The 22483-nt window shown below is 41.8% G+C and overlaps 2 protein-coding genes across 8 annotated transcripts; one reads left to right on the top strand and one right to left on the bottom strand.

Annotated features, from left to right (window-relative positions):
- Nucleotides 1-725: 725 nt before the first annotated feature.
- Nucleotides 726-7318, bottom strand: tcea1 (transcription elongation factor A (SII), 1). 6 transcript variants are annotated; one of them, XM_084368703.1, is made up of 10 exons: nt 7231-7318; nt 5622-5684; nt 5428-5533; nt 4290-4392; nt 4010-4191; nt 3814-3870; nt 3120-3274; nt 2812-2958; nt 2088-2159; nt 726-1141 (listed from the first exon to the last, which is right to left on the bottom strand). In XM_084368703.1, the coding sequence occupies exons 2-10, from the start codon at nt 5640-5642 to the stop codon at nt 1133-1135; spliced, it is 852 nt and encodes a 283-aa protein (XP_084224829.1). In that variant the 5' UTR covers nt 5643-5684; nt 7231-7318; the 3' UTR covers nt 726-1132. The 6 variants fall into 6 exon arrangements, with proteins under 6 accessions (XP_084224829.1, XP_084224824.1, XP_084224825.1 ...); XM_084368698.1 differs by lacking the exon at nt 7231-7318 and adding an exon at nt 6883-7071; XM_084368699.1 differs by lacking the exon at nt 7231-7318 and adding an exon at nt 6883-7071 and having other exon boundaries at nt 4010-4188.
- On the top strand, nt 7093-21257 carry LOC311266351 (uncharacterized protein). Of its 2 annotated transcripts, none has more exons than XM_084368696.1 (4): nt 7093-7173; nt 10562-11234; nt 13369-13528; nt 14732-21257. In XM_084368696.1, the coding sequence occupies exons 2-4, from the start codon at nt 10575-10577 to the stop codon at nt 20518-20520; spliced, it is 6609 nt and encodes a 2202-aa protein (XP_084224822.1). In that variant the 5' UTR covers nt 7093-7173; nt 10562-10574; the 3' UTR covers nt 20521-21257. The 2 variants fall into 2 exon arrangements, with proteins under 2 accessions (XP_084224822.1, XP_084224821.1); XM_084368695.1 differs by lacking the exon at nt 7093-7173 and adding an exon at nt 7906-8514.
- Nucleotides 21258-22483: the final 1226 nt, after the last annotated feature.

The following is a 22483-nucleotide window of genomic DNA, read 5'->3' as shown; positions in this document are numbered from 1 at the left end:
CTTTTACTCTCCAAGAAAATAATGACGCATGATATAAAATCATAAAATGAAGCACTAAAACTTTCCTTATTTTTCTACCAAATATTGTCCTGACAGGATTTTTTCTCACGTGACTTTAACCTTGAAGGGTTCCACATGTATTAGCAGATAAATTAAGGATGGCGCTTGGCCAAAATATGAGGGGCTTTCTCCGTCAAACTGATCAAGTGAGTCTAGATGAAGAAAAGCACCAATTTGCGCTGCTCATGAGAAGCTGACGAACAGAGCAGTGAGGCATAAACAGACAGTAGAACTAATGACACATATTCAGGACACAGCTATCGAATTAGTCGTTATTAGATGACGTTGTAGCCATGCAGCCTTCCTCAGAATCAACTATTAACTGGCTTGTGTGACCGGTCTGGGTTTAGTGTGTGTGTGAGCGTGAGGCAGCACGACTGCTCGTCAACAAACGAGTGTTTGCACCTGGCAATTAAAAAAAAAGAAAAACCTCCAGAAAAGGGAAACAATTGTGCGTCTCCTCCGGTTCAGCCAATGAGATCATCCTGTCCGTGCTCAGATTAATATGCATACACTGGCATTCACTTTGATGTGATGAATATTGCACCAAAAACAAATGTATACTCCTCCTCCTCCTCCACACACACACAGTTTGTCCTCTCAGATCCTTAATTGCATTCGTATAACGCTCAAGATTCATATAACCAGGAGAGACTGAAGACAACTGAAAAGCACTTCTTTTTAATCAAATGGATTACACTTTATTGGGAAATTAAATAAAACAATGCAATGTTGTGAGGGGAAAGCAAAACAACATTGTCCCAAGTGTTAAAACTACATATAAAAAAATGCAGATAAAAGAGAATGAGACGAGACTGATCGCATATATCTGACAGTGAGAAACAACTAATAACAATAGTAAAAGATCTCGGGAGAAGGGTGTCGAGGGACTGACAATGAGCTCAATCTATGAACAGGATACTTTATTCAAACGGTAACCGCAGTGGCATCTTCTTATGGCATGTTGTGCTCCATGTACCACAGAATGCAAAGCTCCAATCGGTTGCAGAGAGACAGAACCTGGTCCAGGAATTTTGCTACTTGTCTGAGTGTCGTGGAAATGCTTGCAGACTCAGCAGAACTAGAACACAAAAACAACACAGATCAGTACCCGAATCAACAACGACGGACGATTACTTTTTTAATTAAAAATGTCTAAATAAATTAGGTCACTGCATATGGGATTGGATTATTTTTGACACTCATGATTGCTTGAAAAGCACTTACTATACTTTCACAAATGTCACCAAGTGTATCAAATGAAACAGCGTTGTTAATTTATGGTGAAGATGTAACACAAAACATACTTTTTATCCTTGACGAATGCTTCTATGAATATTGTTTAAAACATCTAGATTTAATCCAATAAAAACAAGTATGACTTTTTTCAGCACTGACGCTGGAGTACGGACGGTTAACAATTTATATAGAATGTAACAACAATAACTTGTTTCACTGTTGAACAGAAAAACAAAAAGAAGAGTCACTAGATGGCAGAAGGGGACTGTGACAGACTATCCTGTGTTCTATCTATGACAGTGGTGTTGCACTCACAAACTGTGGGGGACCAGATCGTAAAAAAAAAAAGCCAATTTCTACATAATGTTGCTTTAAACAAACTGATAAGAACAATCAGTTTCCTTCAGCTCAAGTTTTAGATGTTTTGTCCAACCAACAAATCAAAAGACATTCAAATGTACAATTTTAGAGAGCAGCAAATCTTCATTAGTGACACCCAAATCAGGAATGTTTTGGTCTTTCCTTGAACAATGAATGGTTTTGTTGCAGATACATTTTTTGTAGATTAATAATTGACGAACAGACTTATCATTCCTGCTTTAATTTGTACACAACAGGATGCAGGTTTCACTTTAGAAGATAGCACCAATGAGTTAAGCACATGTGGGCCTGATAAACAAAAAACGGTGTGAAGGTAAACAGTCTGCAGGGAGAGTGGAAGAGGACCAAATTGGCCTTATTTCTTTTGGACCTAAAACAGTCAACAAAGCCCACGTCGGCCAGCGTACCTTCCATCTATTCCCGCATTCATTGCAGAAGACGAACGTGGTCATTGGCTCATCAGCACTGCGTGTTTGAACCTGAGAATGACAAAAACAAGCAGAAACAATGTATCAGTGTCCAGCAGAGCACCTCAAAGCAGAGTTTAAGTCAGGGGGAACCCAACAAGGTAGTTCATGAGCATACAGTCGTATCAATCCGACCGTGCACAGTGTTATTTTAATCAAAACAAGTGAATGGAGTGTAGGGACTTATATCAACTTTTCTAGCAGATAAACAGCAGTCTGATGTCTATGTTGAGATGACGGAGACACAAGCATTTTTCTAGCAAATCAAGGTACCTAAACCAAAAATGTTCCACCTCTTGAAGCCTTAATCACCAACATCGAATCCGTTACTACAAATACAAAATGCTAAAAATTTGGTTTGCAGAATTCCTGTATACCCACAGCAATCAATGCATATTGTCATTGACGTCATTTACCAGCTGTTCATATCAACTCTGATTGTACGATTTGATCATTGATTATTTAATGCTTGTTAATTTCGATGCTAGGAAACAACAAACAATGACAATGTGACCGTTTCACTTCAAACATGAAAAACATCTTGTTTACGTCACTGACTGTGTTGATCAAACGCCAGATTATGTTTAAAATCAAGCCATTTTAAAACATCCCGCTGCCACTGCCACGGTTAAAATAAAGCACAAGTGTCGATCTGAGTCCGTACCTGTGTGTAGGTGCAGCACTTCCCCTTGCACTTGCCACAGGTGAAGAGATCAGTCTGAGTGCCTCCGGTGGTGGCCATCTGGTGGTCCCTGACAGCCTCTTTGGTCAAATTCTTCCTCATTTCCTTCAGCTCATCGCTGGCCATTTCCTACAGGAAAAAGAATGACACCCATCTTTAAGTAAACTTAATCAGTAACAAGCGATAAACACCATGTAAAGAAAAACAACCCAACAGCATTGAAATGACTTTAATACTGACTGTGTGCTAATACCAGGTTCTATATATCGAACCATCTACGGCCAACGCACCTCTGCAGTCATCTTAGCCATCCGCTCAGGGGTTACACTCCCACACAGCACGGTCCTCCTTAAATTAGGGTTCTTCATATCCTTCAGATTCGAGATTCGGCTCCGCACGCGGTTCTTGTATTTCATGTCTGTGTTCTTGAACTCTTGGAAGACACGTGACGGCAGGTCAAGGAATTCAACTTTGGCCACGTACTGTTTTATACTTCGTTGCTGGAAGCTGGGCGTGAAACTACACTGATAATAACTGAAGCCTATTAGATGTGTGAGTGTTGAAACATTGAATCGATTTAGACAATCAGGCATTTTAAGGATTTTTTGGGTTTTTCTACATTTAATACTTTAAAGATTTAGACAACTGGTCATAAAACAAGCAATTTAAAGACAAGAGATGTTACCTTGGGCAGGGGAAGTTGTGATTGACATTTCACCAGCTTTTAACATATTAAAGACGATGAAATTAATTCATTTAAAAAATAATAATAACTAAATTCAGATTAGAATAATACAAAATAAATACAATATTCACTACGCACGGCTACTATCTGCTTATTTGTATCACTGGCATATGAAAAAAATGTTTTAATTTAAAATAAAAAGGTAATTCAAAACACAGTTACATCAATAATCTAATGACATCCTGGAAGTTACACAAACACCTTCTTCAAACACAATTTCCACTCAACGTAAAGGATATATTCCTCGATCTGTGCTCCGAGTTCATTGCAGTCAGCACCGATAGCGATATAATCCTCTGGGGGAGAAAAACAGAAGAAAGTCAGAGAGTCAACAGAAATGTGTGAAAAAACTTGTAAACAAAGCACCATAACCAATCACAGTAACAGATATCCTATGTTGTAAAAGTGTTCATGTTGTTATAACGACGTGATTACCTCCAGTCTGCAGAGCGTTGGCTATCAGCTCTCTGCACTTGAGCCTGATGGAGTCAGAGGTGGTGGGGGCACGAGGAAAGGTGTTGATTAACGCGTTGGATGAAACTTCGCTGGGCTCGCTCTTGCTGCTGGAGTTACTGCTGGAGCTGCTGTGGGAGCAATGAGAGAACTTGACTCGGCTACTGGAGCAAGAGAAAAATATGTAAAAGCAGAGAAAATACATTTGTGTTGACCGTCAGCGGTGCTTAACGTAACAACATTTTATTGTCTTCCTTGGTACCTTTCTTCTTTTGCCTCTGGGCTTCCCTGTGATGGAGAAACGACAGGTGTTGTTTGTTCTTTCCTCTTTTCTTCTGAAGGTTTGTCTCCACCACCAGGCTCATCTGGAGTACAAGAGATGAAATATAAAGCAAGTAAGCACACAACATAACAGAAATTCGTGAAGTCAATACTTTCATACGCTTCACAGCTGAATATCTCTGCATTAAGATAAAATTGTTTTCATGGTTTACGGCAGTGTTGTTGCAGAATTTCTTTATAATACCTCTGTGGATACGGTGTCACATGAGCTTTTATAAATAGCAGACAGTAAAGACAGACAGGACACATGGGGAGAGGGAGGCGAAAGACATGCAGCAATAGTCACTGGTAGGAATCACATAAACATTGTGATATTACGGTATGCATTTTAACCTCTCGGTTATTTAAAGTGTGGGACTATTTTAACAGAAAACTTGGGGTTGGAACTGGAAGCCTTTTTGCACTTTCACAAAAACAGCGATTCAATGGTAAAATATCACTTCCCTAGAAGCAATGTGACTTTAATAGCTCTAAAATATGCTGTCATATAGGGAGTAATGTCACGATAAGCCTACTGTCTGTTCAGTCAATCAAAAAATGACACAATAAGGTTAAAATAACAACATTTCTGGTGAGAAACGCATGTGAATGGGCAATATTTGAAAGGATTCTCGGCCATAACATAACAGAAAACGTGAACACATCTCACAACGGTAATTCCAGCAGCATCACAATATCTCAAGGCCTTTTTTTTATTAAAATCCTCTCTAGCTGACGCTTGCTGTCAGTGTGAATGTCTTCACTGAACCTGTTAGCTGCGGTTCATTCGTCTGTAGTGTTGAACACCTCACTTACTAACAGCGTGGGTTGAAATAGACGTAAGAGATTTAAGAAGCTCCAACAGGACATTTTTGACAGCTGGTGTAAACAGAGCGTGATGTGTTACAACAAGCAAAGGATCAGAGTTGTCTCGCACTTCATCAAGCGGTTTCCAATAAGTTTCAAATGAGTAACGCTGCGATTGAATCCGGCACAATCATGCACAACATCTTGGGACAGCCCCCGAAAGCTAACTTAAGACAAAACAAACCAGAACACGTTCGAAAAGAAATAATTACCCAAAAGCTTCTTCCACGATTTGATCAGGGACTTGGCAAGGGAAGTCACCTCCTCGTCTGTGCTCTGCTTGCGAATGGCGTTAACGGACATCCCAATTCTGGTAGACTGTGGAGAGACATAGCGTCAGTGAGCTTTGGGGCTTGAGCACTGCCTGTGTCGGTGATGAGTCTCAGGAAGAAATGAGCAAAGATACCTGTAGCAGCTCAAGAGTCATGGGAATGCTGCGCAGCTCCTTCAACAGGTCCAAAGCACCAGCCTGCAAAGGTAAAGGGAAGGGACGGAGGAGTGTTAGATGCATTTGACCCTATCTCACAGTGAACCTCCACCTCTAGGTTGTAAACTGATCACTTTGCTCCATCACAAGTGGACATTAACTTCTGCTTCAGCGTGGTCAGATTTCACACAGATATTCATTATTCAGGAATTTTTACATTTAGTGTTCGATTCTGGGAGGTTAACCTTATATTTATTAACTTAACTGGGCAAAATTGATGAGTTTTTACATCACTTTACCGCATTTTTTAGTTATTATACTTGGTACAGGTAGAGCTGAGCATGTTGAGCTGAAACAGGTAGTTAATTACTGGACTACTCATTTGACAGAAAATGAAACTGTTGTGATTATTGTTGCATGGGTTAAGAGTGGGGGAAAAAGTCACAAATATTGGCATGTACTAGACTCTCAAAAGTGATGATTTGCTGCTCTTGTTTTGCTGCCTTAAATTATATTAAATGATATTGTTGCATTATCTTTTTATAAATAGTTTAAGACACTTAGCACACTATTTAAATATATATATAACTTGGATTTTAATAAAATTGTGAACGACATTTGTCACATTTTAAACACCCGATGATTACTAAAACCTGATTGCCACATTAGTAAATAACGAATCTAATAGTTTGTTGTTGTACAGTTACAGTAGCTTGGCGGCTAGCTGTTAAGCGCACTGACGTTAGCTAATTAGCCGCTTGCAAAATCCCAAAACAATACTACAACAAACTGAATGATAACAGAGCAATTTCATTTCAGACATGCATATCTAGCTACCTTATTCAGGTTAACTTTAAGGGCCCACATCCAACATGTTATCGCCTTTTAAAGGCACAATGCTAGCAAGAGCCAGTGTGCTGCTATGTGGCTAACGGCTAGCAATCCATAGAACCGCCGTTGACATAAACAGAGTTGCAAGCTAGCTGTTTGCGGCTAGTCAGTCAGTCACAACAACAAGTAGCGCGTATTAGCCCTGGAGCTACTTCTTCTGGGTAGCGGAAAAGTTACCGGTTGGGGAAAAATCTCTGGTGAAATGACACATTGTGTTGACAGTGTATGAACAGGCTAGAGGCTCAATAAGCTACACAGTCCACTAGCACCAGTGTTAGCTAAACATCCACAACAGTCTGATCGGCTAAGCAGCGGGCAGGTAAGCATTCATTCTTCTCAGACATCTCACCCCGTTTTTCTTCTGCGCCATTTTATCCATCTTCTTCGCAATTCTGATAATATCCTCTTCCTCCTTTTTGCCCATGTTGACTGATGTGATGGAGTCCAAAAATCAGGACCAAATGGGAAAGAAAATTCGCGACAAAGACCACGCCACTAAAGTAAGAGCAGCGGCGGCGTCTACGGACCGGGACCGCACTGAACCTCCGCTGTGTAGCAGACCCGACTAGCTGATGCACGATGAGCTCAGGGGGAGCTAATCGAGACTGAACACGAGAGTCCTCTGAGAGCTGTGAGAGAGGTGAGTGTTCATCACCCGGTGCATTAATCAGACAAGGTGACACATTTTTATAAATACCTTGATACACGTCTGTTTCTGTCCCTAGTTCCGTGCAAACATCTGTCCTCCTGGAACCAAAACAAAGCCTCCATTTTGTCAGTATCGGTACCTGTCGTTAGATGGCGCCAAAGTGCGACTTACATCTTCACCTGGATCAACAATGGACTCCTGGAGGAAACCTCTCAAGTTCACAGATACATGTTTTGGTTTAGTATTAGTGTTTTATGGTATTATATATCATTTCTTTGAGTGGGACTGTTAAATACATTAACTTGGGTGTCTTAGACAATTTTCTGATTATACATGAGCTGCTTAATCTAGAAAATGATCACCCAATTTAATCAATAATGAAAATAATATGCTAATCATTCGCTGCACTTCAGGAGGGACCATAATTAACATTCATTAAACAAGAAGAAAAAACTAAATCATTGTATCTTTGTTCGGATGGTGATCTGATCTTTGCTCCCTAACCAAAGGTCCCGTGTTAGCTGTGTAAACACAAACTCTCTGGCTAGCTGCATGGCTAACTGAGCTAGCAGTAGCTACAGTCATAAACAGGATACAGTTAGCAGCAGTTAGCTACTCTGGTGATATGCTCCCTCTATTTATTTGGAATAAATTCAACAGTTGGCCAAATCTTACATATTGTACCTTTAATTGACTGTGTTAATACTCGTTTGGTACTGTTGACATTTTCACTCCTAGGATTAGCCAGTTTCAGGTACATGGGGTGTAAAAAAAAAAAAAATAGTATTAATTTATTATTTATTGTAATTAACAGCCTCAGAGCTTCTGACCTTTGGTGAGACTTGTGGACTTTGATGAAGGCAGATCCAACCTGTGACCTTTGAGTAACTGGAACTAGGCCTCGATGATGGCCCACTGTTCATCCTATACTGCATTTATGTGCCACCGACTGACTCGCTAATTTGGATCTTACTAATCCAAACAGATCAGCATGTGACATACCACCCACTGACTGAAGGTTAGGCAATCACCGCAAATGATTTGAGCAAAAAAATGTAACATGCTGCTGATGGCAGTACAAATAATATCCTGTGTGCATTAAAAAGGGCAAAAATGTGAAATACTGCGCAAAAATCCATATTATTTTTCATCAATTAACAAGATGTATTGGTAACAAATTATGAAAAGTATTAATGAAGCTTGTATTTCATGCTTGTTCACACTTTGAACATATGATGCAATAAAACGTTTCCTCATATTTCCCTCCACAGGTCCTTCCTGTGTAGGTCAAACAGTCTCCATCTACCAGGACGCTGCATGTGCGTGTGGGAGGTATTAGCAGCTTTTATTCAGTCAGAGGCAGTTGGTGATTGGCATGCTGTCTGTAAACAGCACCACAGTGACACAGCTCTCACCCCATTGATGCAATTATATCATTAGCCATTGAACAAAATTTAAGTCTACAAACCTGAGCCTTCCATGTTTGCATACAAAGCTGCAGTCTTCCTCGAATTATGGTCAAAATTCTTATTAATTAATATCTCCAGGATATTCGACAGGTGCAAATACTGATGCACTGTGTGTTCGGAAATCTGATGGTGGAGTTTCAATACCTGCTGTGAGGTAAAAGTGCTCTCTTAAGACCTTATTTTCTCTCATGCTGTCAGCAAGTGCGCAAAATCTTTAACCTAATCCCTATTAGGCTTCTCAAATCTGATTATACGGGCTGACTGCAAATGAGAAACAGTCCCAGCCACCTGTGGTATCTGTTTGTAGCAGTGAAGATTTACTAATATCATCTGACCTGGAGCGTTCATGTTCCTGAATGAACTTTCACCACCTTCTTCATCATTTACATGTCTATTTTGGCACTGGCGAAGCCTTTTACTCTACAGTTACTTTTTCTGTTAGCGCAAATGGCGGGTGAGAAGTTTACAGCCAACGAGGCAAAGACAGCTTCTGGAGCATTTCCTTTTTGTCTTTTTCTTCTTTGTCTTCTCTGGGGCAGTTCCTCTGTGTTTTTTATTTGTGACCTTACCATGATATGCTGATCAAGTGTGAGCAAAGATTAAGCAAATTGGCCATGATGTTGCACGTCCTAAAATAGCCCTCGAATGCTTCTGAGAGGCTTTGACCTGCGCTCGGAGGAATACCGGATGCACACTTTCTGTTGTTTCAGGCTTTATATTTCAGGTGAAATGTGAGATATATACGGTAAGTCTTCTTTATTACATTTCTATTGACATGTTTGTTTACCAATCCGTTGTTTTCTTAAGTATCTAAGTGTCTCATTAGTTGATATGTGTCCGGTGTGTATGGCTTTTGTCTGTCATTGTATACAGCCTACATCTAGTTAGACTTGTGTAGTCCACAGTAGAGCTGTGGGTTATTATTATAACAATATTGATGTGGAATCTGTTTTGAAACAAAGTTCCTCACACTGATGCTTTATTATAGACTTATCAAAGTTATGAAACCTTTATAGCAGCCTACACAACAGAGGCCTTGTGCTTTATTTAGGTCTACTGACATTATGCAACTAAAATGTCAACTACACCCATATTATCTCAGCTTTTATTGCATTTGTATAAGTGTTTTTAGCTATTTATGATGAACCTGATTGTTTGGAACATGCAGAACATAGAGATGGACCAGTGGGTTGTTCTGCAGAACTGGTTCGAAAAGTGTCCAAGGACATTTAAACATGGCTTTCCCGCCTTAATTACTCGTCATCGTTGGAATCCATTGCAACTGAGTTCATCTTTAAAGAAACACAATGTAAACGTGTTGAATGTCATTCCCAGGTCATGAAATACTGAGGCATGGGTTTGTGACAGATCGTAGCAACCCCTTATCAACAATCCTTCCCCAGAAAGTAACATTTTGTTGCTTTAACCCTCAAAGATCTAAAACAATTTTTGTGGTGCCTCACTTTCCTGTATTTATTTAGTTTTTCCTACTCTTTTCTAATCATCTGCAGCCAAGTGCGATACCTCATTTGATTCAAGGGAATCTTGAGAATTTCTGCATTAAAATGTGTACTTAACCTTTCCAGCAGTGTTTAAACCCAGAAAAATCCGTAGTGTGTTCAAGGTAACAGTGCCTCGACTTTGGTCGACTGTCGCTATAATTTCCACGAGAGAGTGAGAGTAAAGAAGTCAGCAAATGAGACTAAACGTAACAGTAAAGTAACATGAAGTAAAACTTTAAAACATTACTTTGTCTGAGTCCTGTTCATGAGATCGGATCCTATGCTACTTACATCTTTTGTTATGATTGAGAGACCACTAGCCCTAAAAATTACATACATTCAACATAAATTGAACGTAACTGCAGCAACAATCGACCACCCTCCTCTCGCTCTCTGCTTTCTTTCTAGCCACCTCCACACCATGAGCACCACACCGGTCCAGGAGCCACCTGCCCAGGAAGTGTCCTCTGGCAGTGGGCAGACGTTACCCTCCCGACCCTTCCAACCAATCTCTGATCCCTCGGCTTCTAAAAGAGTATGCTTCTTCAAAAGCGGTGACTATAAATTCAGTGGGCATCGCATGGTCGTCAATGCCCGTACATTCAAGACATTCGATGCCCTGCTGGATGCTCTGTCAAAGAAAGTGCCTCTGCCCTTTGGAGTGAGGACCATCACCACACCTCGTGGGACCCACCTGGTTAAAGCTTTAGATGACCTACATGATGGGGGATCATACGTGTGTTCTGATCAGAGACGGGTGAAGCCGTTAAACTTAGAAGAAGTGAACCGGCGGCAGGTACCGTGGAATACCACCAGGCCCTTTAGCGTCGGGCGACGAAAGCGTCAAGGACTCCAGTTTGGCAGAAGGAGTGAAGACGCCAACAGGCCAGCTAAGGTCACTGAGAGGGTGGCAGTACGGACACCTAAGAAACTCGTGGTCATCAACAACAGGGAACCCACTGTGAAACGCACAATCGTGTTGCAGAGAAGAACAGCGCCAACATTTGACGCTTTACTGGATTACCTTTCCCAGATCCTGCAGTTCCCGGTGCTGAAACTCTTCTCGTCAGATGGCAGAAGAGTAAGTATTTGGCAAACTGAAAATGGAGGTTAAAGCTAATTCAAGGCAACTCCTGAAAATATTTGAAGATGCTTGTTTTGTGAAAAGGGTAGCTTAATCTGACCTGTATATGTGCTTACAAAAATGTGAAATTTTGGAAAACACACGTTCGTTTTTCGCTGAGAGTTAGAAGAGAAGATAAATACCACTCTCACCTCCGTCAGGTCAATGTGAGGCTGGGGCTAGCAGCCTGTTAGCTTAGCCTGGCACTGAGAATGGAAACAGGAATGGAAGCACACTTTTTAAAATACATTTTAAATATACCTTAAATTAAGCACAAAAAGTAAAAGTATACTTGTAATAATTTTGTGTACTACTAATAATACAATAAAATATACCAGTTTTTTTAACCTGGGACCTTCAGACAGAGCCAGGTTAGCTGTTCCGCCTTGTTTCCAGTCTTTATGCTAAGCTAAGCTAACTGTCTGCTGGCTCCAGAAGGTTTGAGAGTGGTACAGATCTTGGCAGAAGTCTTGCCAAGAAGACAAAAGTATTTTTTAAAAATTCATTTCTCTGAAGTCACAGTGAAACAGAATTTAGAGCATATTTAGCTTCAGTAATGTGACATATTTCAAAATATGTGGTTTAGTTACTACTAGTTACTGGAAATCTGAAGGATTGGCTTAGATTCTGATCTTTGGACGGCTTAAAGTGGCCGTGGTTTAACGTGTAATGTTCACCTCCACCCACGCCTCCCCCACCTGCATTGTTAGGTGAGAAGGAGGACAGGGCTGTTTCACTCAAATAACAAAGCACAACATTTAACCAGACAGCAAAACCAACACACCAACATATGTTCCATCAGACATCACCAATAAGTGACTGCTGTGCGTCAATTAAATCACTCCCTTAAGCATTAAGGGCTTAGCCTACCCAGAAACGCTGAGGCATACTTAGAACTCAAACTCGGATATATTTACTGCCCCCAAGTTCAAAGTGGGTCAGTCTTCAGTTTTACAGGAAAACAAGCTAATTTTGATAGAAAAAGAAGTATTAAAAAATAAATTCTTGACACTTATTCAGCAGATAGCAAGAGACAAATAACCAAAAACAACAGCAACAGAAGATCAGACCTCGGAAAATGATTTTTCATTTCACTTTACTTGGTAAAGTATTTCAAATGTGGAAATGTCTTTGTGACTTTTCAACCAAGTCATGAGAATCTGTAATACCTCTGCTGTTGTCCTTGGATATAGTCTCTGTCTCAGGATACTTAAGGTTAAATTAAGCAAAGGTATGTCTGGGTCACACGATTATAGGACTTGAGACTGAAGAAAGCTGTCGGCAGACAGACACAAACATGGATCTATGTAGCAGAAGTACACCATTTCTCAGAGTTTATTCTTGATCTTAGAAACAGCAGCTGACAAAACAGTCCACTTACTCGCTATATCCAGAGCTAGAATCTCAACTCCACTCAAGTCCACTTCTTTGCTTTTCCTGGAGCTTTCATTTTTGTTTTTAAAGTCTACAAAAGCATTAAGAGTTGAAAGCCATCATGAAACACTCGCTGGAACTTTATTTGTTATTTTGTTGGAGTTTTTGTATGTCTTTGATTTTGACTTAATGTCAGTTTAGAACCAAAAGACACCTGGGAAATAAATAAATCATGATGATAGTAGATTTGCTTTGTAGATTCTTGGTATAAGAGATTAATGCACACAAAACTATACAACTAAAATAACTGTTGTTGGCATAATTTTCAGTCAGAAATCAAGGTCTTTACCCCGTTACTTTAGACATTGTAAGTATTCCCAGAAGAGCTAGGATGTAAGGTGCTACCAGAATCTCTACCCCCTGGTGAGTTATCACTCCTTAATCCCTCTTTCCACGTGTCCTCTAACAGCAACAGGCTTCCTGTTAAAGGTCACAAGGTCGGAGAACCTTTAATTGCATCTTATTCCTTCATAGAACGGCCTCGTCATCTGTGATCTTAAAAAAGGAAAATATGAGGCCCAAAGAAATGTCAAGTGTACATGCGATTTTTGATCATGCAAATTTAAAGTCTCTTTTTAGTTGACATATATATGTTGACATGGTTGCAACAACTGGAAAGTGACAATTGTGATGAAAGGTGTTTCTGCTCCTCTTTCAGGTCGATGGTCTTGCGGCACTGATCCTGTGCTCTGGAATTGTTGTGGCAGCAGGCAACGAGCCATTCAGATTAGGAAACTACAGTTTTCACAGAACAGGCCAGATGGCACAAGTGATGTACATTGACACTGTGGAGCCGTCTATGTTGCAGCCCAGAGCTCGTAAGTGTTGATCAGTGCGACAGTAAATTGCTCTATAAAAAGACTGAATGAAAACAGACAGATAGTTTAACAGTTTCACTGCATGGACCTTTTGTCTGCAGACTTATTCATTAAAACATGTAGTCATGAGAGGACTTTCACAGCAGCTTTCATCTTATTGTATTTTTTTTTTATGCAGCTGGTGATCAGTATGACATAAATAGAATAATTCTTTATTGTTTTAAATAACAACCTGGTACAGAAAAAAGTCAATGAACACATGCCAACCAACATGTTGTAATGATAATATCTGTATCGCCTTGGGTTGAAAATCTGATTGTAGGTCTGCTTTTTTATAGCTTTGATACCTTTGATAGTGATACTAATACTAAAAGATATCATCTTATCGATACTTTTGACAGCCTTAGTAAGTGACCCTTACAGGAATACACCAAAACACAAATAGGAAGATCACCACCACTCTTATGTCTGTAAAGCAAGCAAGCTTGTGACCAGAGGGTCGCTGGTTCAAATCCCTGGATGGGCAGGATAAATCTGGGTGGGGAAAGTGAAAGGAAGCACTTCCCTCTCCCTCATTACCAGCACTGAGGTGCCCTTGAACAAAGCCCTTAAGGCCCTTGACCCCAAACCCCTCCAGTGGATCTGCTCAGTGGCTAACAGATCAGACTTTGAATATACGGGGCAGTTTCCAGGTGTCAATGTATAACTGGGCATTCCTGCATAAGACAGCAACGATCTCAGTGAAACAACCCTGAATAAATAAAGGTTAAAAAAAACAACTACCTAGAGCCTGGAAACAGTTAGCTTAGCTTAGCTTAGCAGCCAGATGGGGAAAAGGAAAAGAGCTTACCTAGTTGTGTCCAAAGGTAACACAATCTGCCTACTGGCACCTCTAAAGCTCACTAATTAACACATATATCATGTTTGTTTAAAAAAAAAAACAAAGTGGGACAAGGACATGTCTTCTCTGGTTGCTGATAGTCAGATTTTGTTTTCACCTTTGAACAAAGCAAGGCTAACTGTTTCCCCCTGCTTCCAGGCTTAAATTTTATCATATGACACATGTCAGTGCTATAAACGTTCTCATCAGCTCTCTTTAAAGCAAATAATGTCACACTATCCCTTTAAATATTCCTACCAAACCAGTATGAATACAACGAGATGCTTTCATGTCCTTAAATAATTTTTTTCTTTGTCTCTCAGAGAACAACAAATCCATCTCAAGTGGACGAGGCTCAAGGAACTTCTCCTTATCGTCAGAGAGATATATTGTCGACCAAGTAAACAAGTCTCGGAACGGAGCCGTGAATCGTCACCCGCATCACCCGAATGGATCATTCGAAACAGAGGTCAACCATCGGCACACATCCGTAGAGACGTGTGAAACAGTGAAGATGGGCAACGAGCGTCACGCTTTGATCGTACCTCAGGACGACGACATTGAAAAGTCTTTCCGTGTGAATCAAGATGGCAGCATGACGGTGGAGATGAAAGTTCACCTGACCATTAAAGAGGAGGAGATACTCCACTGGACTACTACAGTTAGCCGCTCCAGCCTTAGCAAGGGGACAGCTTGTGCCTCGATTTCTGAGTCAGGCAGAAGCTCACCTGACTCGAACAACGCCGTTGCCAAAGACTCCTCTAGCATGAGTGAAGATGAAGCGAAAGAGGAGAACCATCCCGGCGGAGCTGGAAAGGGTGTCGGCTTTAACGACGGGCAAGTATATGAGAGCTACACTTCCACGACTCTGGGAAAAGCAAAAACAGGTTTCAAACGCACTCCTACGCCAGGTCCCCAGCGTGTTAGTAAGAAGGCATCTGTTGAGAGTGTGAAGACGGTGACGGAGACAGGCGTTCAGGAGAGCACCCTGGGACATTATTCCTACATGGAGAGGACGGCTGATGGTGAGACAACCGAGGGATACTGCGTTGTCAGACATAGCAGCAGCAGCAACACAAAGCCAATCCCCAAACCTCGGAAAACTGCCTCTGCAGGGGCGAACAAGAAAGGCTCTCACTCCTCCATCAGGTCGTCAGGAGTCGCTGAAGTTCTTCAGATAGAGAATAACGGGATGGAGGTCAGAGAGACTGTCATGCACATTTATGAGAGTCAAGGCTGCTACGACAACTATTACGCAAATGAAGAATATAGTGCAGATGGTGCTGCAGCGCCCGAAAGCAAACCATCCACTGTCCCATCCAGCAGTGATATAGATTTTTCTACTACTGATTCGCTACAAAGACAGAAAGAGGAGATGTTATCATTGTCATCAGAGCCAATTACACACAAGCTTACAACTGCATCAAACTCCCAAATACAGGGGACAGAAAAAAGAGACAAAACTCCCAAAAGTGAGAGGAAAAAGAAAATGGTTCACCCTTCTAAAAATCAGAAGAGTTCAACAAGCAGCTCAGATAAAAAGCAAAAGGACAGCCCCTCAAAGCAAAGCAAACGGTCATCTACAGACAAACTCAGGAGCAATGCCAGCACGGGAAAAAAGAGTTTGAGTTCATCAGAAAGTGCCAAAAGTGGCCAAAAGAGTGGAGGAGCAGAAAAACCTCAAAGTAAGAAAGTGAGTAAGGATGAAAAGACGCCGAGAAAAGAGCAAGCCTTATTAGCCAGCACTGAAAATTTGAAAAGGACCCCATCTCTGAGACAAAATCTGAATCAAGCAGCTGCTAAAGAAAACGGCCATAATGTAAATTCGCCAAGTGGGCGGCCTCAAATGAAGAAGAACATGTTAGACATTTTACAACCCAAAAAGTCACTGTTGCCAGGCAAAAAGACAATAAGCAAGCCTAAATCTATGATCGTAAACAGAACATCTTCGCCTAAAAAGTCTTCTGAGTTGGGTGAGAGTTTTTCGATGCCTTCTCTCAATCCTTCTCCCTCTGAAATCCATCAGTATGTCGAGAGCTGGTTGGAGAGAGCTGAACCAGACTCAGCACCATACACTGAGGAAGACATCGCAGACGTATCAGAGCCTCAAACAAAAGTTGTGTTTCAGATAGGCGGTGATTCTGAATCTGATGAAAAAAATGGCTGCCACACGAGTCCAGATGAAGAAAATCCACCACCTGCTGATGCTGTCAAGAAATCAGCTTCATGTCTATCCGTACCTCATTGTCATGCAGCGCCGGCTACAGCTCTGCTTCACAATGAACAATATGCGAGAGGTTTATGTGCTTCAATGCCGAGCGTCAGAGTCGATCCTGCACAACAGGAGAACAGAGTGAGGGCGCACAAATCTGCAGAGGCCATTGGCCCAGCTGGCAATGAATCAGCTTCATCTGAGTCCCATGCTTTAAGTCCCAAAGCAAGGATCAGACCTGTCCTGCAGCAACTTTGTTCATCGGTTCAGTGCATTAGAAATGCGTCTGAAACCAACACAACATCCAACCTCGAGAAGTCCAACAGCCTTCCTGATTTCCCAACGCAAGTGGCTTCAGTGTTCGGCTCATCGTGTAAAGCCTTCCTGTCATTCTTATCAGTCATGACCCTGCGAGATAACCTAACACCCGACCAGTCAAGATCCGACTCCGAGGCCATGTTAATGATGGAATCCCTGCAGAAAATCTCTGCCATTGAGGATGAGACGGAGCAAAGGGCAAGTTTGACAGACCTGCAAAGCAGAGCGTCTTCTCAGCTCAGAGACCACTGGAAGGATTTCCAGATCCTGAGGGAAAGGCTTGAGAGTGAACCGCTGTCCCCCAAAGTCTCAGAGACAGAATTCGCCCTGGATGTCGTCTCCGAAGGAGGGGACGTATTTGAGGATCAGCATATGGTTATTGACGAGCTGATGGAGGAACTGAATATGCCGCAAGACCTCCGGGCGCAGATTTCTTCAACAATTCAACAAGGCAGAAGTTTTTACCCTGTAGATGAGAGCACTTTTGTTGAAATGGAAAGAGACCAGTCGGAAACAGATGAAGATGTGGAAAAGTTTGTTGAAGAGTGTGTAACACCAGAGCCCGATACTACCTGCATAGCCGAGGCCATTAGTCAGACAAAAGAGGCTGCTGATGATGGCGAACAGGGCAAGATGTTGAATGAATCAGAGCAAGAAGCTGATAAAGTTCAGGAAACGGGCATTGATGTAAAAGAATCAGAAATATCACAGACAGAAAGAGATGAGCCCTTAGAAGAGAACAAAAACGAAGAGGAACAAGTAGAGGAGGAGGACGGAGAACCAAAGGAGGTAGATGATGGTGGTGATGGTGAAGAGACTGAAATAGGAGAAAATGAAAGGGAGAAAGAAGCAGAACAGGAGGGAGTGACAGAAGAAACAATGGATGATAATGGGCAGGAGGAATGGGAGGAGGAAAAGGGAAATGAGGAGGAAACTGTTGGCAAAGTAGAGGAAGGGACAGAAGAAGAGATGACAGTGGATGAAGAGGAAGAGGCAGAGGAATCAGATGTGGGAGAGAAAGAAGTGGTTGAGGAGATAGATGAGGGAATAATGGATGACGAAGATCAAGAAGATCAAGAAGCGAGAGAGGAAGATAGAGATGAAGAGACAGATGAGAGAGAGGGCGAGGAGGAGGAAAAGGGGGAGGATGAGATTGATGAAGAGGAGGAGGAAGTGAAAAATGGGGAAGAGGTTGAAGAAGAGGCAGATGAGGTCACTGAGGAGACAGATGAAGGAGAATGGGTAGATAATATTGAAGACGAGGGGGAGGAAGAGGAAGAGGAAGATACTTTGATTGAGGATGCAGAGGAGGACGCAGAGGAAGGTGTCGAAGAGAACGAGGAAGAGGAAATGACAGAGGTTGTTCAGGAGAGAGAGGAGGAAGAGGGGGTAGAAAATGATATTGAAGAGATGGAAGAGGAGGAGGAGGAGGAGGAAGACACTTTTATTGAGGATGTAGAGGAGGAAGCAGAAAAAGGTATTGAAGAGCACAAGGAAGAGAAAATGGCAGAGGTTATTGAGGAGAGAGAGGAGGAAGAGGAGGTTGAAAATGTAATCGAAGAGATGGAAGAGGAGGAGGAGGAGGAAGAAGATACTTTTATTGAGGATGTAGAGGAGGAAGCAGAGGAAGGTATCGAAGAGGAAGAGGAAATGACAGAGGTAACTGAGGAGAAAGAGGAGGTTGAAAATGTAAAAGAAGATACGGAAGAGGAGGCGGAGGAGGAAAATGATGTGGTTACAGAGAAAGATGTAGAGGATGCAGTTATAGAGGAGGACGAGGAGGAGGGAGAGGAAATGGAGGAGGTTATTGAGGGAGAAGCTGAAGAAGATGTTGAAGAAAAGGATGAGGAAGAAGAGGAAACTGAGGGGGTTAGTGGGGAAAGCAATGAGGAGGAAGAAGAGAGAGAACAAGAGGAGGTGAAAGATGGCGAGGATGTTGAGGTTAAAATAGAAGACAGGGTGATTACAGATGAGGAAGAGGAGGAGCAGGAAGCTGACAAAAATATAGAAGAGGAAGAAGAATGTGATGAGGGCGAAGAGTGCAGGAAAGAAAGTAGTGTTGAGGAAGCAGAGAAAGAAGCTGTAGAGGAGGCAGAGCTCGAAGGAGACATGATAGAGCAAATACTGGACAAAGAAGTGAGAGATGATGAAGAAAATGAAAGCAATGAGTTCACTGATAGAGAGCAAGAGATAGAAGAGGAAAATGTTTCTGATGATGCAGATTCTAAAGTCCTACTAGAGGAGGCCTTGTATTCGCAGGAGCAGAGCAGCTGTGAGGAGGAAGCAAATGTAGATGCCAAGGTGGAAGAACAAGACACCGAATCACCTACCAAACAATCCTCTGAGGGTCAGTGTGAGGATGATAAAGGTAACGGAACAGACACTGTTCACGAACTAGAATCAGACGAGGAGAGAAGAAACAGTCTGCCACATCCGGTGGAAATATCACAGGAATTACTCGACTTTGTTAACTCGGCCCTACAGTCCTCTTCACTTATATTCACATACGACGCTCAGGGGAAGATCAGGATAGAGCCAGATAATGCTCGAGTTGTACAAACTAAAACTGTCATACCAAGAAGCAGAGAGGATAGTTCGTATGGCTTGAAGCGCCTCCCGAGTCCAATGACCTCAGATTTGTCCGATTACAGGCCCGAAACGTCGGAAAGTGGTGGATATCAATCTCAGGACTCTGTGGATATCCTCACAGAGAGCGGAGACAGCGCTTCAGAAAAACCTCCTCTGACCTGCAGACGCAAGACTGACAGCCCTAAAGGGAGAGCGAATGTGGAGCGAGGTAACTCTGAACCGCCCATTGCAAGTCATTCAGAAGCCTTGCACGATTCCCGATTAAAAACTGGAGGGAGTTTCTCTTCCCTTGACTCAGGCACTAAAGCCTCAAGAGAGGATCTGTCTTATTTCAGTGGTGCAAGCTCACAAAAAGCAGACAACGATGCTGCCCCAGAGGCTGCACAGTCCACTTCTCTCACCTCAGAGAAAGACTCAACCGATGGGGTTTTGATCGACCGAGGCAGATGGCTGCTCAAGGAGAACCACCTTATTAGAAAGTCCCCTCCGATCTCCCTGGGAATGTACGGTAACGCAGACAGCACGTCTTCAGACACAGGTCAGGAGAACATGAGCGAAGATTCCCCATCTCACTGTAAAACCCAGCACAACCCTCTTGCAGCCATATCCTCATCAGAGCTCGAGGAGATGGCGAAGCCTCAAACCCCGAAGTGCACCTACTACAACATGTCACATGGAAGCGACTCAGACCCGTTTATGGATGATTCCAGTTACAAAAGTGGGAAAAGGGATTCAAGCAGTGTCAGAGGGAGAGGCGTCAGGGTTTCACCTACGATTGACACTTCCAGAACGTGGGCAAGTAAAAATGGGAGCATGTCTTCTTTTGCATCAGTTGAGTTTAAAGTACCAGACAGAAAAGTGCATCCTGAGGGGGAGCCCTCAGCTGTGACACGGGCAAGAAGGACATCTAGTGGAGGAGGGGGAGTACTGCAGGCACAGGACTCCTTGGACACACTGCATGTGAGATGTGGCCAGTACTGTCCCATACTATGAAAACAGGACATCATATTTCACTTGTGCTGCTCCTGCATGTGCTATTAGTTTTGTTGTAATGCAGCTAAAGATGTTTCATGTTTTGTCAAATATTCACGAACAATAACTTTTCTTGCTGCCCCACTGGACTTACAGAAACGTGCAGTGATTGAAGAGACTTGTGCCTCATATTTATGTTGTATACAGTTAAAAATGTCATATTACACACGTTAACTTCGATGCTGTCTGTTTGGTGGTGACTGATGACATCCATCACAGAGTTGCATGTGTGGAATATAACAATTTCTGCAAAAAAAGAACAATGTTTTTACCAATTCAATGCTCCTGACTGTACATCACTGTATTATCTATCATAACAAGCACCACAAGTCTTCAGTTTCTTGTTTGATTTGCGACACAGCACAGAAATGACTGTATCTGCCAAGGAAAGCAGATTTAGTTTACTTGTTTGTGTTCTTCCAAAATGTGCAGAGACTTCCTATGACAGATGTGGACACTATGATGTTCAGCTTATTGCTCCATTCCTCCCTCAAAGGACAACTGTACATCAGTCGAGAACTTATAAAGAAGTGTGAACGGATTTTTCTGTGAAAGCACAGCATTTCTATCAGGCAGCTTCTAACAAAATGTTGTTTCTGGCTGTAAAAATATTCAATAAAACATATTTAATTTTTTAATTGTGGGGTACCCCAATGATAAAATATTGCACTTCAATGAAGTTACCGACTTACATGAGAAAGAGGTTAAATAAAGAAAAGTCCTGTAAGACTTTAAAGTGTAAATTCTGATTTCTGTAATTGCAGTTTGTATTTAAGTCTTCCAGCATCAAGACTTTTAAAATGTTTTAATAGAGTTTTCTTCTTTACTGTATCAAACAACTTGGAACTTAATAATTAATGTGTTAAAACGATGTGGCAATGTCAAAAGGTGCTGTTCATAGTGAGAGAACTATCACCTGAATCTGCAGCGCCCCTCAATTTTACAGAGCTTTATATAGTGAGTTCAAGCTGATTATTTAGCTGTCTGGCCACAACAATTACTGTTTTCAGTTCCCTCTCAGTGCACTAACCCTAACAGCAGGCAGCTACTGTCAGTGATAAAGCTCCACAAGCCTGTATTTTTCCTGTTCAGCACCAAACAGCAGAAAGACAATGTTATGGACTAGGTGGTGGTGGACATGGGGGAGCATTTTGCAGCTAAGGAACTAGCCCCAGTCTGTGCCTCTGATGTATTGGCATACATTTGGGTCACAGGGGTACCCATCAGTTTCACGTACATTATATATGTCAATGGTATATTCATAATTGAAGCTCATTTATAAGTATATATATAATGCAGATGATTGCAGGAATATACAATTTTGTGAGAATATCATGTTTTGTGGTTGCATTTTATTTTCTCGAAGATGTTTTTCATTCACAAGAAAAATCTAATACTAAGTTAGCTGTTAGTTACATTTGTGGTTGAGATACAAACTGGTGAAAATAATCCCACTTATGATGAATGCCTCAAAGCGCCTTTGGACTGGGGTGACATTTGACTTTCATGAGGTTATTAACTACGAGGAGCATGTGAATTCAGAGGGAGCCTTAGGCTTACAAAATATTTTGTTTATTCTTGGAACTGGAGTACAACACAGTGCCAAAGTCCAAATTGCAGCCCAGCCCTGACTCACACTGGAGGGGGTTTCTTTCAAATCTCTTTAGATAATCATGTCAGGGAGTCAAAAAGGGAAGATATACTTTAATATTATTCTGAAAATTGTCATGGCGAGGTATTATCATGTATGTTTTTCTTCCCTCTACACACTTGAAGGGTTTGTCTCACTCTTATCCACTCATCCGGAGGCAGGTGAGTGTGCAGAGGAGAGAGAGTGTCATCTGCAGCTGTCAGTCTGTCTGGGTGATGCCCCCCTGATGCAGTCAGCCATATGCAAGTGACACTTGTGATGTGATGGTCACTG

Source organism: Pagrus pagrus (genome assembly GCF_965226575.1).
Source record: "Pagrus pagrus genome assembly, chromosome: 12".
NCBI classification, from domain to species: Eukaryota; Metazoa; Chordata; class Actinopteri; order Spariformes; family Sparidae; genus Pagrus; species Pagrus pagrus.
This window is presented reverse-complemented; position numbering and strand designations above follow the sequence as displayed.

Bases quoted from the DNA above. Each gene is read 5' to 3' on its own strand.
- LOC311266351 (XM_084368696.1), top strand. From the start codon at position 10,575: ATGAGCACCACACCGGTCCAGGAGCCACCTGCCCAGGAAGTGTCCTCT. The intron at 11,235-13,368 runs GTAAGTATTTGG...CTCCTCTTTCAG, and splicing joins TCTCGTCAGATGGCAGAAGA to GTCGATGGTCTTGCGGCACT. The intron at 13,529-14,731 runs GTAAGTGTTGAT...TTTGTCTCTCAG, and splicing joins TATGTTGCAGCCCAGAGCTC to AGAACAACAAATCCATCTCA.
- tcea1 (XM_084368698.1), bottom strand. From the start codon at position 6,957: ATGGGCAAAAAGGAGGAAGAGGATATTATCAGAATTGCGAAGAAGATG. The intron at 3,871-4,009 runs GTAATCACGTCG...TTTCTCCCCCAG, and splicing joins CAACGCTCTGCAGACTGGAG to AGGATTATATCGCTATCGGT. The intron at 2,160-2,811 runs GTACGGACTCAG...TGTCATTCTCAG, and splicing joins AGTGCTGCACCTACACACAG to GTTCAAACACGCAGTGCTGA.